Consider the following 22813-nt stretch of genomic DNA (forward strand, 5'->3'; position numbering starts at 1 on the left):
ATTTTAACAGCATGACCACAAGGGGGTGATGATAGAATAATCAGATATGCTATGCCTTTGTTTAACTCAGATTCAATTTCTCCATTTTCTGACACATTTTAACATATATCCATGCAAATAGTTATAGGGTATTTTATATTTAGTAGCATATGACTTGACAGTATGGGGGTCATTCCTCGATCAGCATGGCCTAAAACTGTTCAATGCTTCCGTAGATCCCCCAGTCAATTTGTAGCATTGTAGGTTTGAGTTGTCATAACTTCTATTTTCATTCATATTTTGTGAGATGTTTATTATAAGTCAAATATCTCTGCTTTAGTATGTTTTATTATTTTAGAAAGAAAACCTTAAAGGAAAAAATTGTCTTGTCTCTGGAAGATTGACTTCCCAATTTTTAGATTCTCATGTCAGTAGCTACAAGCATGCCCAGATTTTGTAAAGGGAGTGGAGATATAGATGTATCATAAACTTGTCATGGTGAAAACTATAGTAAATCAAGTTGATGGAGCTGTTACACTGAATCTGTTTATTAACTCTGATGTTCATAGATTGGAAGAGTTTATAGGATGGTCTGTTGTTCATCGTACATTGACTCTGTCCATTACAACATGTTTGTTATATCAGTGCCTACTAATTAAAAGTACTTGGAGGATTCTCAACACAAATATTCATACCATGATTTAGTTGATCCTAAATATAAGAAAAGGTGCTGTTTTGGACATCCATTATGGCCACAACAGCAGCCATCTTGTTATTGTTACTCCTCTTGAATGAAAAGTCATAGGTTGAAAATATCATTCTTTCTACTCCTCTCCAAATGGAGGGCTATATCAACATATGTTTTTCACTAATAGACTCTGTATGATACCTAGTTGGTCCTAAATAAAAATGGAACCAGTTGTACATCCAGTATGGCTGAAACGATAACTGTCTTAAAAGTCTTGTTGTCACTGCTCTGCCTGAAGGGGTAATCATTATAACAAGGGGTTGTTACTAAAAGACTTCTAATGGTGTCCAGGTGACTCCAGTTGATGTACCACAGCAGCTAATTTGAAAATCTTGTTTATTACTGTAGAATATCATAGTTGGTTAGAATATTTTACAATTTAATCAATCAACAGTGTTATCTTGAATTCCTGGGAATTCTTTTTGATCAGTAGAGCAGCAGTTCCTTTGAGGGACTCTTGTTGTAAGTGCATGCTGTATTTAAGAAGAGGGCTAGAATATTCTGTGATATTTTGGAAGCTTAGTAATGGTATTTTATTACTAGAGTTTTGTTTTTCTTATTTTTTCAGAGCCACGTATTTGTGAAAAAGTCTGAAAATGAAGATGTTGACATAGGAAACTGGGTGCGCAAAGTGATGAATATAAAAGATGACAAATATTGAAGATTTTTATTAGGGCATTCCATTTCTTCTCTGTGCGTTTATGATAATCCTTGTTGAGCGAAAGAACTTTTTTCTTCAAATTTGCTTCTCAAGTTGTATGTGGTAAGAGTGATTGATGTTGTTACTAAGGTGTGTGGCAAGGGGATATTTTTGTCCCTAATTTATTCATACCAATTTCCATTTCATTGTGAGTTGCTATTATTTATTTGAAAGGAGATGAGAGGAGACTGCGTATGAAATATTGTTTTGATTGAATCTTATAAGAGGCAAACATGCAGTATTTTTAGGACTTTAATCATTTTGTGTATTGTTTATGTTTAATTAATTATTGTAAAATCTTATCACTGTTATAATCTAGAATAACCTTTAATATAGCAAACCAGCATATTTAGAGAGGGAACAGGACTATACAGAATTTATGCACTCATGACTTGCAATCATGCTGTGCTGTATTGCCGTTTATTTTTTAGGACAGGGGCCCAGATTATTTAATATGTTAAGAACATCATATAAATTATTTTGAATCAGTTCTTTTTTAAGGGTGTTAAGTTTTGGAGTTAACTGCCGTGGCAATTTAATTTCATGAATTAAGGGTGTTAGGTTTTGGAGTTAACTGATGTGGCAGTTTAATTTCATGAATTAAGGGTATTATGTTTTTGGGTTAACTGATGTGGAAATTTAATTTCATGAATTAAGGGCATTATGTTTTGGGGTTACCTAATGTGGAAATTTAATTTCATTAATTAAGGGTGTGAAGTTTTGGAGTTAACTGATGTGGAAATTTAATTTCATAAATCTGTCTAAATGTGCTGATGTAAATTCATTAAAATTGTATTTTGCTGCTATTTCATTGTGTAGATACATACTTTCTGAAATATTAAAACAAATAAGCAGTAAAGAAAACTGCTTTATATTTTCATATGAAGCATCAGATTTGGGCTAAAAAGTTACATTATTTCTGTATGAACTCACAAATTTGGGGGAAAATAAAAAATGAAAATAACTGCCTGAATAGAAATGTTGTGGCCATATAAAATCAACAGAAGGCACTGTGTGGTTTAATTTCAAAATGAATAGACATTTAAATTGTTCACAGACAGAACTTTTTAAAATTCTCTACATGTCATGAAATACTTTTTGTTTCAGTTGGCAGTAATTTTAGTCTGTCTAGAATTCGTTAAATCATCATTCAGGTTATTTACAACATTATTTGGTCCTGGTTCAGGTTATAAATAGCCTCATTAGTCCCTTTTTCATGTTATTTATCGAATTTGCTCATGTATAGCATGTACCTAAATGAAATAAGGATAGACCTGGATTTGATAATAGATCTGGGTCTGCAAAACATTGACCATGATCTGGTTTTAACAGATTTGGGTCTATACTTTGAACCTAAAATTTTGAAGAGAATGAACAAGTTAGAGCCTTGTGTGTGTCAACAGAAATAGGTTTGCATTCATACTTTGATTTGTGTCATGCATCTGTAAATATGGTGCATTAAATCACAGTCAGATAATTGCATAGTAGGGTGATACGTACAAAATAGAGAAAACTGTTGATACTTATACATATTTTTATATACAAATTATAAATGTATCGCTATAGTATTATAAATTGTTACAATGTTGTAGTGTGATGATTGATATTGTATTGTGCTTTTTGTTTGTTGTAGACAAATATTCCTACAGCAGACTCATGATTGAAATAGACCTGTTAGTTTCCTCATTTTCTGATACAGCATCAAAGTATTCTTTGTTGCATGATTTTTTGGCCTTGCATTAGTCGAAGCTCTACCAGCGGTCAAAAATGGGCATCAGTACATCCACCCATCCACATGTCCTATGCTTTCGTAAATCCTTCTACACCCTGGATTAACTCCTTAAGTCCTTCTGTACTTCCATACATCCACACCCAACTTTGGATTAATCTCTTTGTGTCCGTCTGTAACTGCATTCATTAACCTTATTGTTATTTCCCTAAGTAAAAAATTGGGCTTGATAAAAATTGAATCTCATGTAGTATCCATGTGTTAAACATTTCTGGAGAAATTAGAACTGTGCTATTTTGCTTTGCTTTATTCATAAGGGCAGCCCTGACACGAATATTACCTAGTGCCCTGTTGTTTATAGTGGCAGCCCTGACATGAATATTGCCTAGTGCCCTGTTGTTTAAAGTGGCAGCCCTGACATGAATATTACCTAGTGCCCTGTGATTTATAGTGGCAGCCCAGACATGAATATTACCTAGTGCCCTGTTGTTTTTAGTGGCAGCCCAGACATGAATATTGCCTAGTGCCCTGTTGTTTATAGTGACAGTCCTGACATGAATATTACCTAGTGCCCTGTTGTTTATAGTGGCAGCCCAGACATGAATATTACCTAGTGCCCTGTTGTTTTTAGTGGCAGCCCAGACATGAATATTGCCTAGTGCCCAGTTTATAGTGGCAGCCCAGACATGAATATTACCTAGTACCCTGTGGTTTATATTGGCAGCCCAGACATGAATATTACCTAGTGCCCAGTTGTTTATAGTGGCAGCCCTGACATGAATATTGTCTAGTGCCCTGTTGTTTATAGTGGCAGCCATGATATGAATATTGCCTAGTGCCCTGTTTGGTTTTAAGTGCAGCCCTGACATGTATTTTGCCTAGTGCCTTGTTTTTGTTTAAGGGCAGCACTGACATAAATATTGCCTAGTGCCCTGTTGTTTATAGTGGCAGCCTTGACATATTGCAAGCTAGATCATGTATATAATGATAAACATGTATTTAACCCTCAGCATGTATCTTTTAAAGAGTCTACACAAAAAAATCCAGGAAAGAAACATTCAAAAGAAACTGAAACAAGTTGTCTTTCTAAAAGCATAATTTATCTCAACACTAAACAAATCAGCAAATATGTCCAAGGAATCGTCACTTTTGTAAATGACAATAATTGTGTTTTTCATAAATTGTACCTGTAATAGACCTCGCATTGACCCACATTATAAAGAGGTCAGCTGTTTCTAAATTAGACATGTTGTACATAAAAGTATATGAATTGGATATTTAATCAAGTGAAAAATATAGGTGAAGTAAAGTTATATAATGCTTTATATCAGTCAGTGTAGAATTAAATATAGGGAAATATAAATATCTATAATGACTTTTATCTATCAATCAGGAAATAATGTTCTGTAATGATATCAGTCAAGTGTCCTGATTAAAGAAAATGGATATGCCTATATGAAGGGGAAACTCTGGCTATTGGCTTTTGAATGACTATCAAGGGGAAGGTATTGAATATGAGTATATGCCTATTTAAGTGAATAATTAATACAATAATCAAGTTGTCTTTTGTCCCTCTTTTGAACACTTGTACGGTAGTCACCTGTTGTCTGGTTAAACACTTCCAGATATTAGTTTTTGCTCCACTGATCATAGACTGGAAGAACTTACGGGATGATCTGTTGTCCATCATCCATCTGTCATCTGTCATCCATAGTCAGATGTCCATTTGTAGCACAAGTTTGCTACTCCCAAACTACATGTAGGATTGCCTTGAACCTCAAGAGATGCATTCAGCCATGGTCTAGTTGGTCGTACATGAAACTGATGCTACTCGGACATACATATGGCCACCAGTGGCCATCTTAAATCTCGTAATTGCCACCTCTCCTGTCTGGATGGTCATATCAACATGGAGTGTTTACTGAGGGACTTCTTATGATGCTTCTAAATGAAAATTGTGCTGATCTTTATTCTGTTACATATGGTAATGATTTGTATTTCCTTGATTATATATCCTGCATTTACTGGTACATAACGACATAAACTTAGATCTTTAATTACATCATGCAGAAAAAAAGATCAGGATCTGTGAAGTTCTTTTTATGTGTGAGTTCCAGCAAACAGAATTATCTGTCCAGATATACAGGCACTGTGGCAGATCTAACTATACATATAATTGAACAGGGTTGGCTGTTACCTAGTGGGAGGCTCCAGGAGACAGAGTGGTTTAAAGTGCTCACCTTTACCAATAATTGCCATTTCGCCACTATCTGCATGGGTTTGAGTCTGTGGCTTGGTTGACTTGGGTATGTAAGATTGCTTACCAGTAGTTTCCTGGGTCAGTGGTTTTTCTCTGGTGTTTTTACTGGTTCTTCCTCCAGATAACTAGCTAATGTGTCATGTGCTGAAATATGGCATTAGCACCACAACCTCAACAACAAAACTAGTGTAATTAGATAATTTTAAAATTCAAGTGACATCGGAAAGAAATTGAGCAGAAAAATTATTTGAGACTTTTTGAAGCAGGCTTTAGGAGACACGGGTGCATTAAAATAATAACTCGGCAGATTTTGCTCATTGATTATGTTGCCCTGTTGTAGCTGAATTTGGTATAAAAGAGGGAATGATTCTTTCACAACCTAGAATGTAACATGTTTTCTTATTGGTCAAACATAAGAATTTTAAATGGTAAAATCAGTGATGCATCGTGAGAAATATTGATGGCATCATAACTTCATGACTCTCCCTGTGGCTAAAGTATGATTGAACGAGAATAACAGGCTTGTGTTTTTTGAGAATCTGATGATTTTACTGTATTGAATATAGCTTTACCAGCTCCATGGACATGTTGATGATATTTCTTTTGCCAGTTCTGCTGTTGTGTTCTGATATCCATTTTGGCAGCTATACTGATGTGTTGCTGATATCAGTCTTATCAGCTGTGCTGAAGTGTTCTGATATCCATTTTACCAGCTGTGTTGATGTGTTATGGATGCCCATTTTACCAGCTATAATGATGTGTTGCTGATACCCATTTAACCAGCTATGCAGATGTGTTGCTGATATCCATTTTACCAGCTTTGCTGTGTTACTGATATCCATTTTACCAGCTGTGCTGATGTATTGCTGATACCCATTTTACCAGCTATGCTGATGTGTTGCTGATACCCATTTTACCAGTTATGCAGATGTGTTGTTGATACTCATTTTACAAGCTTTGGTGTGTTACTGATATCCATTTTATCAGCTATGTTAATGCATTGCTGATACCCATTTTTATCAGATATGCTGATGTGTGGGTGATCAAACTCAATATGGAACAGTAAAACTACCATTAACATTTTAAACTCTCAAAGCAAGTTTTATTTCTTTTTTTTGTGTCTTTGTTGATATTTAGTGACACCTTTAATTCATTATTGGCAATATCAAGCTCAGGAAATGAGAGCTTGAAAGAACCCACCAAGGCTGCTGGCTATCCAGTGCTCTAACCAAGGCTGCTGGTGCTCTACCAGCTTTTCCCCTAATTAAAGTTCAAAGACTGACACAGTTACAACTGTTTTTAAAAGTGACACTCAAATATAACTAGTATGTAGTTCATTTCCCTAATAAAGTATTATTTTCATAGACATGATGTTAGGATCCTTATGTGAATTTATTCTTTCATAATAAGTGAAAAAGGCATTAATGTTAATTTAATGTACCTATAGAACTCACTATAACCACTGTTTATGAGAGCCTTATAAATGGACCACATTAGTAGAGAGGTGACATCAAAACAAAGCATTTAATACATAAATAATAATGAAATGGGATTCATAATCATACCTGTCATAAAAAAGGCAATGCCTAAAACTAAGGCAACATATAGTGAGGGATTACTGTACTTCATCCACCTGTAATGTATTCTACTGTTATCAAGTACTGTCTCTAGCACTACTGTCCAAATCCATAGTGTATTGTCAATTTTACAACCATCCATTCACGTGTTTTTTGTTGCTACTTCTAAAAAACTACTTGGAGCATTGCAATAAAACTTGATGCACATGTTAAAAAATTGGTCTATTTGGTCCTATATGAAAATGGTGCTATTTCTGGTACACAATATGGCACTGCAGTGGCCATCTTAAAAATCATAATCACTGCTCCACCTGAATGGAAAGTCATACTGACATGGGATTTTAACAGAAGACTTCCTTTAATGTATACTTTGTCCTGAAAGAAAATGGTGCTGATCTGATGGACAACAAGTGGTCATCTTTAAAATCTTCTATTCTTCCTCAGTGTATGGTCATAGCAACATGAGGTTTTAACTGAAAGACTTTTTGTATTAACTAGTTGGGCCTGTATGAAAATGGTGTTCATCTGATGACCAATATATTATTAATCGCTACTTTTCTTAAACAGAAAGTCATATTGACATGGTTTTTTTTTTTTTTTACCAGAAGTCTTCATAAGATCTATTTGATCCTCAATAAAAATGGTTCAATCAGACATCCAATATTGAAGATAATTTTATCACTTCTCCTAAATGGAAAGTCATATTGACATGTTGTTTTCAACAAACAAATTCTTATGATGTCTAGTTAGTCCTAAATGAAAATGGTGCCAATCTGATCTGATGTCTGATATGGCTACCTCAGTGGTCAGCTTAGTAAGTGGGTCATTACATCTTAATGAGTTATCATATTAGCATGGAGTTTTCACTAAAAGACTTGCGATGTTTTGTTGAGTCTAGATTTAAATGATGCTGATAAGACATCCACTATGTAGCCATCTTGAGAAATTTCTTTTCTCTTGTCTAAATTGAAAGTCATTTGACATATGGTTTTCATTGGAAGAGTTCTTAGAGTGTCTCTTTGGTCCTTGATAAAAATGACTAACTCTCATTATGGTCACCATTGTTGCTATCTTGAAAAATATTGGAATCTTTATTCCTCCCAAAATGGGTGGCTATATCAGAGATGGTTTCAGCAGTTAACATTTAAAAGGAATCTTTTCCTGAATTTCCAGTTGAGTTTCAGTCGCTTTAATTTGTTTTAAAAGAAAACATTCAAAAAAGAGAGTGATTATGACAGGAAATGTTGGTTGATAATGGGTGATGAAGTTGAATAGGACCAAGATCCAAAATGAAATATTACAATAGCCTTTTTATGAGGTATAATATTTAAATGTCAACATTTTTAAGTATGACTAATTGGGGAATTCTAGCATCAACCTAGAAATACTGTATATGTGTTTGTGTCATTCTTTACTCAATTTTGTTTACTCTGACCTGAACCTAGAGTACTGTATTGGCATTTGTGTCATCCTTTACTCAATTTTAATAAGCCTAACACTAACCCTAACCCAACCAAGAATATTGTATGGGTATATGTGTCAATTATATTAACTCTTTAACAAAAGCTGCTGTGGAAATAAATTTGTTAATCATACCTTGATAATTAAATAATAGTAAGTTTGCTTTAATTTTTACCATGGTTCAATTTGTCTAGTAATTCCCTTCACCCTCAGCCCCATCACACTATATACAAACCATAGTAGGAACATGTTCTATTTGTACATTACATGCCAGCCACTGGGTTTTAGGCAAGCAGAGATTGAGGAAAATGCTTGCTGTGGAACTGTCGTTTCATTATATCATGGTTAATTTTCCATAAAATTAAAATCACAGGTATTATTAATAATAACACCCCACCCACCCCCACCTTTACAAAATTATGACTTCATTTTAATGAAACATATTGTTTCAAAGATCAGTCCATGTATAAAACTGCTTCCCCCCCCCCCCCCGGACTTTCACTGGAGAGATATTGTAACTTTAATACCCAACATAATAGACTGTTCCTCTGGAAATGTAATTGGATATATATTTTTTTAAAAAAAAACATTATTGTATGAATGTCCCCCGGTTTTTGTCATTGGAGAAACACTTTGATAACAGACATAAGATTTGGTACCTAACATGGGAGAAAAATTGCAATCTTCCTCACAAAAGATCGTAAGAATGTTCCCCTAGATTTGATCCATTAGACAAATATTGTAACTTTCATAACAAAAATATACCCCCCTCCACCCCCCCAAGTTTCAATTGGAGAAATGTAACTTTCATAACAAGCATATTCCCTCTACTCCTGGATTTATAATTGGAGAAATGTTGTAACTTTCATAACAAGCATATCCCCTCTACCCCTGGATTTATAATTGGAGAAATGTTGTAACTTTCATAGCAAGTATATTCCCCAGTAGTATCATTTATTAAATTTTGGACATGATGTGTTGACAAATTAATTTAATGGAGCTGTGATGTGTTTCATGTAAAGCCTTAGGTTTTTTTTTTTCCAAACATCTACAAAATCTGATGCAGAATGAAATTTTCCTTGATTGCATGAAATGTATAGCTTTTGGTTGTCATGATCAAATGTCAAGGTCATTTTCAACATTTCCTTTCCATTAAAAGAACTGCCACATCTTTCATTGTTTATTGCCACTTTTGTATGTTTATTAGAGTTAGAATATAAGTCTGTTTGGACCTACATGTACCATTTTAGGATACATAGAATTAAAGAGTACATTCAACAACATAATTATGCATATGTTTTATGTCTTCATATATACAAATAGCTATATTAAGAATTAATATACATGCGTCTAGATTCAGATTGACCATCACGTTTTATGTTAATTAAAATGAAAAAATTGTCGTTAAGTTGACTTAATGCAGTTGACTATTTGAAGAAATGTTTAACATGAATAAATGACATACTGATAGATAGTATAGCTACATTTGTCTGCATTTTTATTTTGTTTCTCTCTCTAAAAAGGGCATCTAATCATTTGAACATTGATCATACATTAATTGAGATGCATTTTTATACATATCTCAAAAGGTTATGTAAGAATATAAACAGTAGAATATTCACCAAGAGCCTCACCTCTACCCCGTTTAACACAAGGTGCTTTCAACCATGAATGCAAAATAATCTTCAGTCTACATTAGTAGTCTTGCCCTTGATAATCCATTGGTCACAAAGCACTCTCTCTCTCTCTCTTACACACACACGCACATATACACACAGAAAGAGCTTACAATTTTATACTGATTAGATGTTTTAATATATTGAAAGGTTCTAGGATGCTGGAAATTTTTTATTTCTTGTTCATGGGGGGGGGGGTGTACTTTGTCATTTTATGTGCAAGTTCATAGGAAAACAACATCTTGGCTTATAGTGTGCAATAATTTATACTAGCAGTTTTATTTCTTTAGTTGCAGATTTAATGGCCAAGTGGTCTAAAGTGCTCACTGTTATGGATCACTGCCATCTTGCCTCTACATGGGTTTGAGTCCCTTGTTCATCCAATGTGGGTATGTGAGAAAGCTTGCCAGTAGCTTCTCATGGGTTGGTGGTTATTTCCAGGGTTTTCCCCAGGTTCTTCCTCCACCATTAATACTGGCCACCATGCATAGCCTATCTTGTACTGAAAAATGACGTTAAACCCTACAACAACAACCAGTATGCTTCAGATGTGTTAGCTCAGGTATTTTTGACACTCGTGGCCTTTGATATTTGAGGTAGCTTGTACATAAAGTTCATACAACCTGAAGAATGTTCTCAAGATATTTTGGGCTGGACGAATTTAAACAACACATAAAACAACCAACCTAAAGTGGATGGTCTTTTATCCTTGCATATCCTGGAACCTGAAATTAACCAGGGATTGCAAATTTGCAAAGCTGGCACATTGTGTTGATTCTGTTCAATCCATGTACTGTAGTGATGACTTGTTCCCATTGCAGCATAATGGATGGGCAATGAACCCCTGATTGCTTGGGTGCAAAACTAACACGTTACACTTCTCTGTTCAATCCTCAATCTGGATTGACAACTTTTAATGGCATACCTAAAAGTCACCTAAAGCCAACAAGTTACATTCATTATGTTAATGGCATTCAGCTGGATTTGCGAGCTTCTAACACATAACAGAATCAAGGATAAACCCAGGACTGTAGTACTGTGAAGCTATGGTGAGGAGTAAATATATACAAAAACTAGACCAATTATTACTAGAAGCTGAAGCATGTTTGTTTATTTATTTATTTATTTATTTAGATATATATTCTGGGGCATTTTCAAATCCCAGTCACAAAACCAGCACTAAATCTTTATTTTTCTGTTAATTTTATAAATTTTTTCAAATTAAAAATAATTTAAAATAGCCCATTTTATACCGAATTTAACCGAGTTGCTCAGTAATTATCCGAATAACCTCCTGAGTTACTTTATACTCCAGCCAATCAAACGCTGGTGGGCACATGTACATAACAAAATGGCGTCCCTTGTTGTTTAGAAATATTTCAGAAATAAAATTAATTAAATGATTGAAATTTATATGTAAATTATCTGCAAACTTTCAAAAACAAATCTGATAAGCTCATATGAAACGCATTTTATTATAGTGACGTTTCGGATGCACAGAAATAGTTTCATCAACTTGCTCTTTGCCTGTCAGGATTAAATTTGTTTACTTCGACACCATTTCCTTACTTGCATGTACATGTCCAGATGTAAACAGCTCAAAGCTATTCTCTCGTATGGGTTTGAAATCCGCCCTGGTTTCCAGAAAATAAGATAGGATGGTTCCAATATTAAATGTCGTCAATATCTGCGACAGCATCGCTGTTGAATATGCATTTTTCAACTCGATAAACGATGTTGAAGTAGTTACAGAAGTTGATGCTGATGCTGAAGCATCCGCCATATTTTGCCCACCACCTATCGAGTGCCTATTACGGTCAGCTGACGTGATCAAAATTCTGAGCTAATTACGAAGTTCACCGAAGTCTGCATGAAATGGGCTATTACTGGACCACTCAGACATGTGCACAAGTATATACAATGCCACTTACAAGGATTTGGTTTTGGCTCGTCCCCATAGTATAATTAATGTGTCACTTATGAAAGAGAAAAACTGATTTGGCTTGCAACAGCATATAGTGAAATTGCTTTGGTTCTAATGTAGTCACGTTTACGTTGCATTGTAATTATCTGTTTCTTTCATTTAAAATGATACTACTGCTCAGAGAAACAATAAACTAAACTGGGACAACAGATTTGATATCTGGCTAAAATAAATCTTACAACTATTAATTGATTTAAAAGAATGTGCACAGGAGACTATTATTATGAAATGTAAGTGACATTTAATTTAAATTACTATTGTTTAATTTAAATGACCATACTGAACTACCATGTAGATTGTTATTATAATGGTAACTTTAACAATGTTGATAAGTATGAGCTATGCTGCAAAATATATATTTCTTTATCATAAATATATATTGAGAAAAACCTCAATGTCTATAGATGGCCACTGCATGAGACAACAAAACGGATCAAATATGCTTTGAATGAAACACACTCCACGATTAGGAAATAGTTTTAAACACGGCATAAAAACAAAAACTGATAAATTTGCATTATATGGCTGACTCATAAGGGTCTTTTAATGATATGTATACATGATAAGGTATATTATGGTATGTATACATGATAAGCTGTATTACAGTGTGTATACATAATAAGGTGTATTATGGTATGTATACAGGATAAACTGCATTACAGTATGTATAAATGATAAGGTGTATTATGGTACGTATACAGGATAAGCTGCATTACAGTATTCATACATGATAAGGTGTATTATGGTATGTATACATGATAAGGTGTATTATGGTATGTATACATGATAAGGTGTATTATGGGATGTATACATGATAAGGTGTATTATGGGATGTATACATGATAAGGTGTATTATGGGATGTATACATGATAAGGTGTATTATGGGATGTATACATGATAAGGTGTATTATGGTATGTATACATGATAAGGTGTATTATGGTATGTATACATGATAAGGTGTATTATGGTATGTATACATAATAAGGTGTATTATGGTATGTATACATGATAAGGTGTATTATGGTATGTATACAGGATAAGCTGCATTACAGTATTCATACATGATAAGTGTATTATGGTATGTATACATGATAAGGTGTATTATGGTATGTATACATAATAAGGTGTATTATGGTATGTATACATGATAAGCTGCATTACAGTATTCATACATGATAAGGTGTATTATGGTATGTATACATGATAAGGTGTATTATGGTATGTATACATAATAAGGTGTATTATGGTATGTATACATGATAAGGTGTATTATGGTATGTATACATGATAAGGTGTATTATGGTATGTATACATGATAAGGTGTATTATGGTATGTATACATAATAAGCTGCATTACAGTATTCATACATGATAAGGTGTATTATGGTACGTATACAGGATAAGCTGCATTACAGTATTCATACATGATAAGGTGTATTATGGTATGTATACATGATAAGGTGTATTATGGGATGTATACATGATAAGCTGCATTACAGTATTCATACATGATAAGGTGTATTATGGTATGTATACATGATAAGGTGTATTATGGGATGTATACATGATAAGGTGTATTATGGGATGTATACATTATAAGGTGTATTATGGTATGTATACATGATAAGGTGTATTATGGTATGTATACATGATAAGGTGTATTATGGTATGTATACATAATAAGCTGCATTACAGTATTCATACATGATAAGGTGTATTATGGTACGTATACAGGATAAGCTGCATTACAGTATTCATACATGATAAGGTGTATTATGGTATGTATACATGATAAGGTGTATTATGGGATGTATACATGATAAGCTGCATTACAGTATTCATACATGATAAGGTGTATTATGGTACGTATACAGGATAAGCTGCATTACAGTATTCATACATGATAAGGTGTATTATGGTATGTATACATGATAAGGTGTATTATGGTATGTATACATAATAAGGTGTATTATGGTATGTATACATGATAAGCTGCATTACAGTATTCATACATGATAAGGTGTATTATGGTACGTATACAGGATAAGCTGCATTACAGTATTCATACATGATAAGGTGTATTATGGTATGTATACAGGATAAGCTGCATTACAGTATTCATACATGATAAGGTGTATTATGGTATGTATACATGATAAGGTGTATTATGGTATGTATACATAATAAGGTGTATTATGGTATGTATACATGATAAGGTGTATTATGGTATGTATACATGATAAGGTGTATTATGGTATGTATACATGATAAGCTGCATTACAGTATTCATACATAATAAGGTGTATTATGGTATGTATACATAATAAGCTGCATTACAGTATTCATACATGATAAGGTGTATTATGGTATGTATACAGGATAAGCTGCATTACAGTATTCATACATGATAAGTGTATTATGGTATGTATACATGATAAGGTGTATTATGGTATGTATACATAATAAGCTGCATTACAGTATTCATACATGATAAGGTGTATTATGGTATGTATACATGATAAGCTGCATTACAGTATTCATACATGATAAGCTGCATTACAGTATTCATACATGATAAGGTGTATTATGGTATGTATACATGATAAGGTGTATTATGGTATGTATACATGATAAGGTGTATTATGGTATGTATACATAATAAGCTGCATTACAGTATTCATACATGATAAGGTGTATTATGGTATGTATACATGATAAGGTGTATTATGGTATGTATACATGATAAGGTGTGTTATGGTATGTATATATAATAAGCTGCATTACAGTATTCATACATAATAAGGTGTATTATGGTATGTATACATAATAAGCTGCATTACAGTATTCATACATGATAAGGTGTATTATGGTATGTATACATGATAAGGTGTATTATGGTATGTATACATAATAAGCTGCATTACAGTATTCATACATGATAAGGTGTATTATGGTATGTATACATGATAAGGTGTATTATGGTATGTATATATGATAAGGTGTGTTATGGTATGTATACATAATAAGCTGCATTACAGTATTCATACATAATAAGGTGTATTATGGTATGTATACATAATAAGCTGCATTACAGTATTCATACATGATAAGGTGTATTATGGTATGTATACATAATAAGGTGTATTATGGTACGTATACAGGATAAGCTGCATTACAGTATTCATACATGATAAGGTGTATTATGGTATGTATACATGATAAGGTGTATTATGGTATGTATACATGATAAGGTGTATTATGGTATGTATACAGGATAAGCTGCATTACAGTATTCATACATGATAAGGTGTATTATGGTATGTATACATGATAAGGTGTATTATGGTATGTATACATGATAAGGTGTGTTATGGTATGTATACATAATAAGCTGCATTACAGTATTCATACATGATAAGGTGTATTATGGTATGTATACATAATAAGCTGCATTACAGTATTCATACATGATAAGGTGTATTATGGTATGTATACATGATAAGCTGCATTACAGCATTCATACATGATAAGCTGCATTACAGTATTCATACATGATAAGGTGTATTATGGTATGTATACATAATAAGCTGCATTACAGTATTCATACATAATAAGGTGTATTATGGTATGTATACAGGATAAGCTGCATTACAGTATTCATACATGATAAGGTGTATTATGGTATGTATACATGATAAGGTGTATTATGGTATGTATACATAATAAGGTGTATTATGGTACGTATACAGGATAAGCTGCATTACAGTATTCATACATGATAAGGTGTATTATGGTATGTATACATGATAAGGTGTATTATGGTATGTATACATGATAAGGTGTATTATGGTATGTATACATAATAAGCTGCATTACAGTATTCATACATGATAAGGTGTATTATGGTATGTATACATGATAAGGTGTATTATGGTATGTATACATGATAAGGTGTGTTATGGTATGTATACATAATAAGCTGCATTACAGTATTCATACATAATAAGGTGTATTATGGTATGTATACATAATAAGCTGCATTACAGTATTCATACATGATAAGGTGTATTATGGTATGTATACATGATAAGCTGCATTACAGTATTCATACATGATAAGCTGCATTACAGTATTCATACATGATAAGGTGTATTATGGTATGTATACATAATAAGCTGCATTACAGTATTCATACATAATAAGGTGTATTATGGTATGTATACAGGATAAGCTGCATTACAGTATTCATACATGATAAGGTGTATTATGATATGTATACATAATAAGGTGTATTATGGTATGTATACATGATAAGGTGTATTATGGTATGTATACAGGATAAGCTGCATTACAGTATTCATACATGATAAGGTGTATTATGGTACGTATACATGATAAGCTGCACTACAGTCTTCTGTCACTTGTTTAGGCTCTAATAAACAGTAACACAAGAAGGAGTGAAAACAAGAAGCTTTAAAAAATATACAATAATTTATTTCCCTGGAAAAATGATATGCACTTACGGTTTTATAGAATCAAATCCAAAAATAATCCAAGAATAAAATTTTAGTAGTCCTAATAACAAAATGTTCATCTGCTTTCACGTTCGAATCCCGACGAAGAATCCAAGATGGAAGACGATGACATATGCTGCAATCCGTAGTGTTGAAGTCTACAGTTCCTTGTAGGAACAAGAATTGTCACTCCAGTTTCTGATAGCTGAATAAATTTTTATATAAAAAAACTGTCCTTGTTCCACAATATTACATGAACACACATATTTTTCCAGAAAAATAACAGAATTAATCCTTTTGAATCCAAGTAATTTGAAATAACTCCAAACCAAGTAACTTGAAATAACTCCAAACAGCGCAATGTACAACTAACAGTTTAACAGCCCAGCTTCTACTGAGATTAATTCTCCAAAACATGGGTTAAATTGTATTCTAAACGTAAACAAGGGGTCACATGATCATCTTCTGGAAGCTTATAGAAAGCAAGTACCTGTTATAGGTCACGTACACCCAGTGTGACCCTGACGAAAACCAATAATTTTAAAATAAAATAGAACTTGTTTATGATTGTTGCTACAAATTTTGAAGCAAGGTCAGGATTTAGATCAACACCTGGTGTTTATAAACTAACAGTCAAGGTCAAACTATTTTCTGAAAAAGTATCATCTCTAGTGAATAAATGTACATTTCAATATCATGAAATGAAAAATAAAAAATATTTTTTTTAAAAACTGACAATTAAATTGAAATATATATTAAATCAGATATAATTAAATCAAATGTACATAGTAACAGTATCTATATGTATACATGATAAGCTGCAAAACAGTATGTATACATGATAAGCTGCATAATAGTATGTATACATGATGAGTTGCATAACAGTATGTATACATGATGAGCTGCATAATAGTATGTATACATGATGAGCTGTGTAACAGTATGTATACATGATGAGCTGCATAATAGTATGTATACATGATGAGCTGCATAATAGTATGTATACATGATGAGCTGTGTAACAGTATGTATACATGATGAGCTGTGTAACAGTATGTATACATGATGAGCTGTGTAACAGTATGTATACATGATGAGCTGCATAATAGTATGTATACATGATGAGCTGCATAATAGTATGTATATATGATGAGCTGTGTAACAGTATGTATACATGATGAGCTGTGTAACAGTATGTATACATGATGAGCTGCATAATAGTATGTATACATGATGAGTTGCATAACTGTGTATACATGATGAGCTGCATAGCAGTATGTATCCATGATGAGCTGCATAACAGTATGTATACATGATGAGCTGTGTAACAGTATGTATACATGATGAGCTGCATAATAGTATGTATACATGATGAGCTGCATAATAGTATGTATACATGATGAGCTGCATAATAGTATGTATGCATGATGAGCTGTGTAACAGTATGTATACATGATGAGCTGTGTAACAGTATGTATACATGATGAGCTGCATAACAGTATGTATACATGATAAGCTGCATAATAGTATGTATACATGATGAGTTGCATAACTGTGTATACATGATGAGCTGCATAACTGTATACATGATGAGCTGCATAACAGTATGTATACATGATGAGCTGCATAGCAGTATGTATCCATGATGAGCTGCATAACAGTATGTATACATGATGAGCTGCATAATAGTATGTATACATGATGAGCTGCATAATAGTATGTATACATGATGAGCTGTGTAACAGTATGTATACATGATGAGCTGTGTAACAGTATGTATACATGATGAGCTGTGTAACAGTATGTATACATGATGAGCTGCATAATAGTATGTATACATGATGAGCTGCATAATAGTATGTATACATGATGAGCTGCATAATAGTATGTATATATGATGAGCTGTGTAACAGTATGTATACATGATGAGCTGCATAATAGTATGTATACATGATGAGCTGTGTAACAGTATGTATACATGATGAGCTGCATAATAGTATGTATACATGATGAGCTGTGTAACAGTATGTATACATGATGAGCTGTGTAACAGTATGTATACATGATGAGCTGTGTAACAGTATGTATACATGATGAGCTGCATAATAGTATGTATACATGATGAGCTGCATAATAGTATGTATACATGATGAGCTGTGTAACAGTATGTATACATGATGAGCTGCATAATAGTATGTATACATGATGAGCTGTGTAACAGTATGTATACATGATGAGCTGCATAATAGTATGTATACATGATGAGCTGTGTAACAGTATGTATACATGATGAGCTGTGTAACAGTATGTATACATGATGAGCTGTGTAACAGTATGTATACATGATGAGCTGTGTAACAGTATGTATACATGATGAGCTGCATAATAGTATGTATACATGATGAGCTGCATAATAGTATGTATACATGATGAGCTGCATAATAGTATGTATACATGATGAGCTGTGTAACAGTATGTATACATGATGAGCTGCATAATAGTATGTATACATGATGAGTTGCATAATAGTATGTATACATGATGAGCTGCATAATAGTATGTATACATGATGAGCTGTGTAACAGTATGTATACATGATGAGCTGCATAATAGTATGTATACATGATGAGCTGTGTAACAGTATGTATACATGATGAGCTGCATAATAGTATGTATACATGATGAGCTGTGTAACAGTATGTATACATGATGAGCTGCATAATAGTATGTATACATGATGAGCTGTGTAACAGTATGTATACATGATGAGCTGCATAATAGTATGTATACATGATGAGCTGTGTAACAGTATGTATACATGATGAGCTGCATAATAGTATGTATACATGATGAGATCACTAGGAAGACACATTTAAATATAAAAAGGTGATAACAAAAATTTAATTGTATAGCTAATGCACAAAGGCATGTGAATCAGTCTATATTTTTGATGCCGTAATTGGAACATAAAGTATGACCATGGAGCAAAGATAAATATCTGTAACTGAAAACGGGACCTTCCCCAGATGGTAAAATGCGGTGTTTCTCTGTTATGAACACCTCCAGCCAAAGAATGACATAGAAAGAGATGTATGCATTTTCCTAAAATGTTATATATTTAAATACTCGTACAAAATGGTGAAATTATATGATGAAATAATTCTATAAAGGCTTGCAATGATATAAGTAATATAATTTACTCACAATAGTAAAATACATTGAAATATATGTATTTAATATTCTTTTTATGAAAACGTGTGCAATTGATGAACCAGTACCAGCTTGTTCAAACTAGAAAAGGACTGAGGCATTGGAAAAAAGGACTTTGAGCAGACTTAATACTAAATATTTAGAGATTCCTTTTAAACCAAAGATTTTATGGCAGTAACATCAAAATCTATACGAATTTATCATTGACGTTTTAACCATTTAAAAAAAAAGACAATCATTAAATAATTTACAAGCTTTAAAAGTAGATCTGGACTTGTGAAAGGACCTACTGAAGGAGCAGAAGTGGAATGTAAATATTTTTACGTGACAATGTATTTGACCGAGTGAAGTTGATAAATATCAATACCGGTAAACAATTTTTTAAAATACATTTCACATATCAAATTTGGATAGAAAATGTTATGGTATAATTTGATTTTTTGTGGGATTTAATGTGTAGCATTGCACATAGATATACATCAGCCTTCCTAGGGTAGCTCATGGATAGATTTGCCTTGAAGGGTTAAAAGCACAAAAGATGGTATAAACTTAAAGAATAAGGATGGTATGTGGTTCTTGTATGATGTCAAATCGGTGTTCAGTACACTACATTATCATGTAGATCATCTCACTATCTACTTATATTTGGTTACTGGTAGAAATATCAAAATAAAACATATCTGGCCATTGGTGGATATATCATTAAATAAAACTTAGATCTGGTAATCGGTGGATATATCATCAAATACAAGTTAGGTCTGGTAATTGGTTTATCATCAAATACAAATCGGGTCAGGACGTTGGTGGATATATCATCAAATACAAGTTAGGTCTGGTAATTTATTTATCATCAAATACAAATCGGGTCAGGACGTTGGTGGATATATCATCAAATACAAGTTAGGTCTGGTAATTGATTTATCATCAAATACAAATCGGGTCAGGACGTTGGTGGATATATCATCAAATACAAGTTAGGTCTGGTAATTGATTTATCATCAAATACTAATCGGGTCAGGACGTTGGTGGATTTATCATCAAATACAAGTTAGGTCTGGTAATTGATTTATCATCAAATACAAATCGGGTCAGGACGTTGGTGGATATATCATCAAATACAAGTTAGGTCTGGTAATTGATTTATCATCAAATACAAATCGGGTCAGGACGTTGGTGGATATATCATCAAATACAAGTTAGGTCTGGTAATTGATTTATCATCAAATACAAATCGGGTCAGGACGTTGGTGGATATATCATCAAATACAAGTTAGGTCTGGTAATTGATTTATCATCAAATACAAATCGGGTCAGGACGTTGGTGGATTTATCATCAAATACAAGTTAGGTCTGGTAATTGATTTATCATCAAATACAAATCGGGTCAGGACGTTGGTGGATATATCATCAAATACAAGTTAGGTCTGGTAATTGATTTATCATCAAATACAAATCGGGTCAGGACGTTGGTGGATTTATCATCAAATACAAGTTAGGTCTGGTAATTGATTTATCATCAAATACAAATCGGGTCAGGACGTTGGTGGATATATCATTAAATACAAGTTAGGTCTGGTAATTGATTTATCATCAAATACAAATCGGGTCAGGACGTTGGTGGATTTATCATCAAATACAAGTTAGGTCTGGTAATTGATTTATCATCAAATACAAATCGGGTCAGGACGTTGGTGGATATATCATCAAACACAAGTTAGGTCTGGTAATTGATTTATCATCAAATACAAATCGGGTCAGGACGTTGGTGGATATATCATCAAATACAAGTTAGGTCTGGTAATTGATTTATCATCAAATACAAATCGGGTCAGGACGTTGGTGGATATATCATCAAATACAAGTTAGGTCTGGTAATTGATTTATCATCAAATACAAATCGGGTCAGGACGTTGGTGGATTTATCATCAAATACAAGTTAGGTCTGGTAATTGATTTATCATCAAATACAAATCGGGTCAGGACGTTGGTGGATTTATCATCAAATACAAGTTAGGTCTGGTAATTGGTCAAGTAATTTTCAACAAAGCTTGAGGATATTCAAAAAATGTGATGCATCACTTTAATGTGCTTGGAATATTGGAAAGGTGAGAAGGCGGTAATGAGAGAAGCTACATAGATTAGATGAGAATAAATGAAACAGTGATATACATGTTGACATGTTATATTTCAATATGGCTATAGGGAAATACATGTTGACGTTATATTTCAACATGGCTATAGGGATATACATTTTGACATGTTATATTTCAATATGGCTATAGGGAAATACATTTTGACATGTTATATTTCAATATGGCCATAGATAAATACATGTTGACATGTTATATTTCAATATGGCCATAGGGAAATACATTTTGACATGTTGTATTTCAATATGGCTATAGGGAAATACATTTTGGCATGTTATATTTCAACATGGCCATAGGGAAATACATGTTGACATGTTATATTTCAACATGGCCATAGGGAAATACAGTTTGACATGTTATATTTCAATATGGCTATAGGGAAATACATTTTGACATGTTATATTTCAATATGGCTATAGGGAAATACATTTTGACATGTTATATTTCAACATGGCCATAGATGAATACATGTTGACATGTTATATTTCAACATGGCTATAGGGAAATACATTTTGACATGTTATATTTCAATATGGCCATAGAGAAATACATTTTGACATGTTATATTTCAACATGGCCATAAATACATTTTGACATGTTATATTTCAATATGGCTATAGGGAAATACATTTTGACATGTTATATTTCAACATGGCCATAGAGAAATACATGTTGACATGTTATATTTCAATATGGCCATAGAGAAATACATTTTGACATGTTATATTTCAATATGGCTATAGGGAAATACATGTTGACATGTTATATTTCAATATTGTGTCCATAACAAACACAAAGATAAAATGTATTATTACAGTGCAGA

The 22813-nt window shown here is 33.0% G+C and overlaps 1 protein-coding gene across 2 annotated transcripts in view; it reads left to right on the forward strand.

Moving 5' to 3' along the window:
* Positions 1-9933, forward strand: part of LOC149800845 (dual specificity mitogen-activated protein kinase kinase 1-like) — an 89543-nt gene extending 79610 nt beyond the window's left edge. For both annotated transcript variants that reach the window (XM_089954859.1, XM_089954858.1), the window contains exon 11: positions 1296-9933. In XM_089954859.1, the coding sequence (XP_089810985.1) occupies positions 1296-1388 (93 nt within the window). In that variant the 3' untranslated portion in view covers positions 1389-9933. The remainder of the gene's footprint in view (positions 1-1295) is intronic.
* The last annotated feature ends 12880 nt before the right edge of the window (positions 9934-22813 follow it).

The sequence above is a fragment of the Sinohyriopsis cumingii genome, chromosome 4 (assembly GCF_028554795.1).
Source record: "Sinohyriopsis cumingii isolate HCF-2022 chromosome 4, ASM2855479v2, whole genome shotgun sequence".
Classification (NCBI taxonomy): domain Eukaryota; kingdom Metazoa; phylum Mollusca; class Bivalvia; order Unionida; family Unionidae; genus Sinohyriopsis; species Sinohyriopsis cumingii.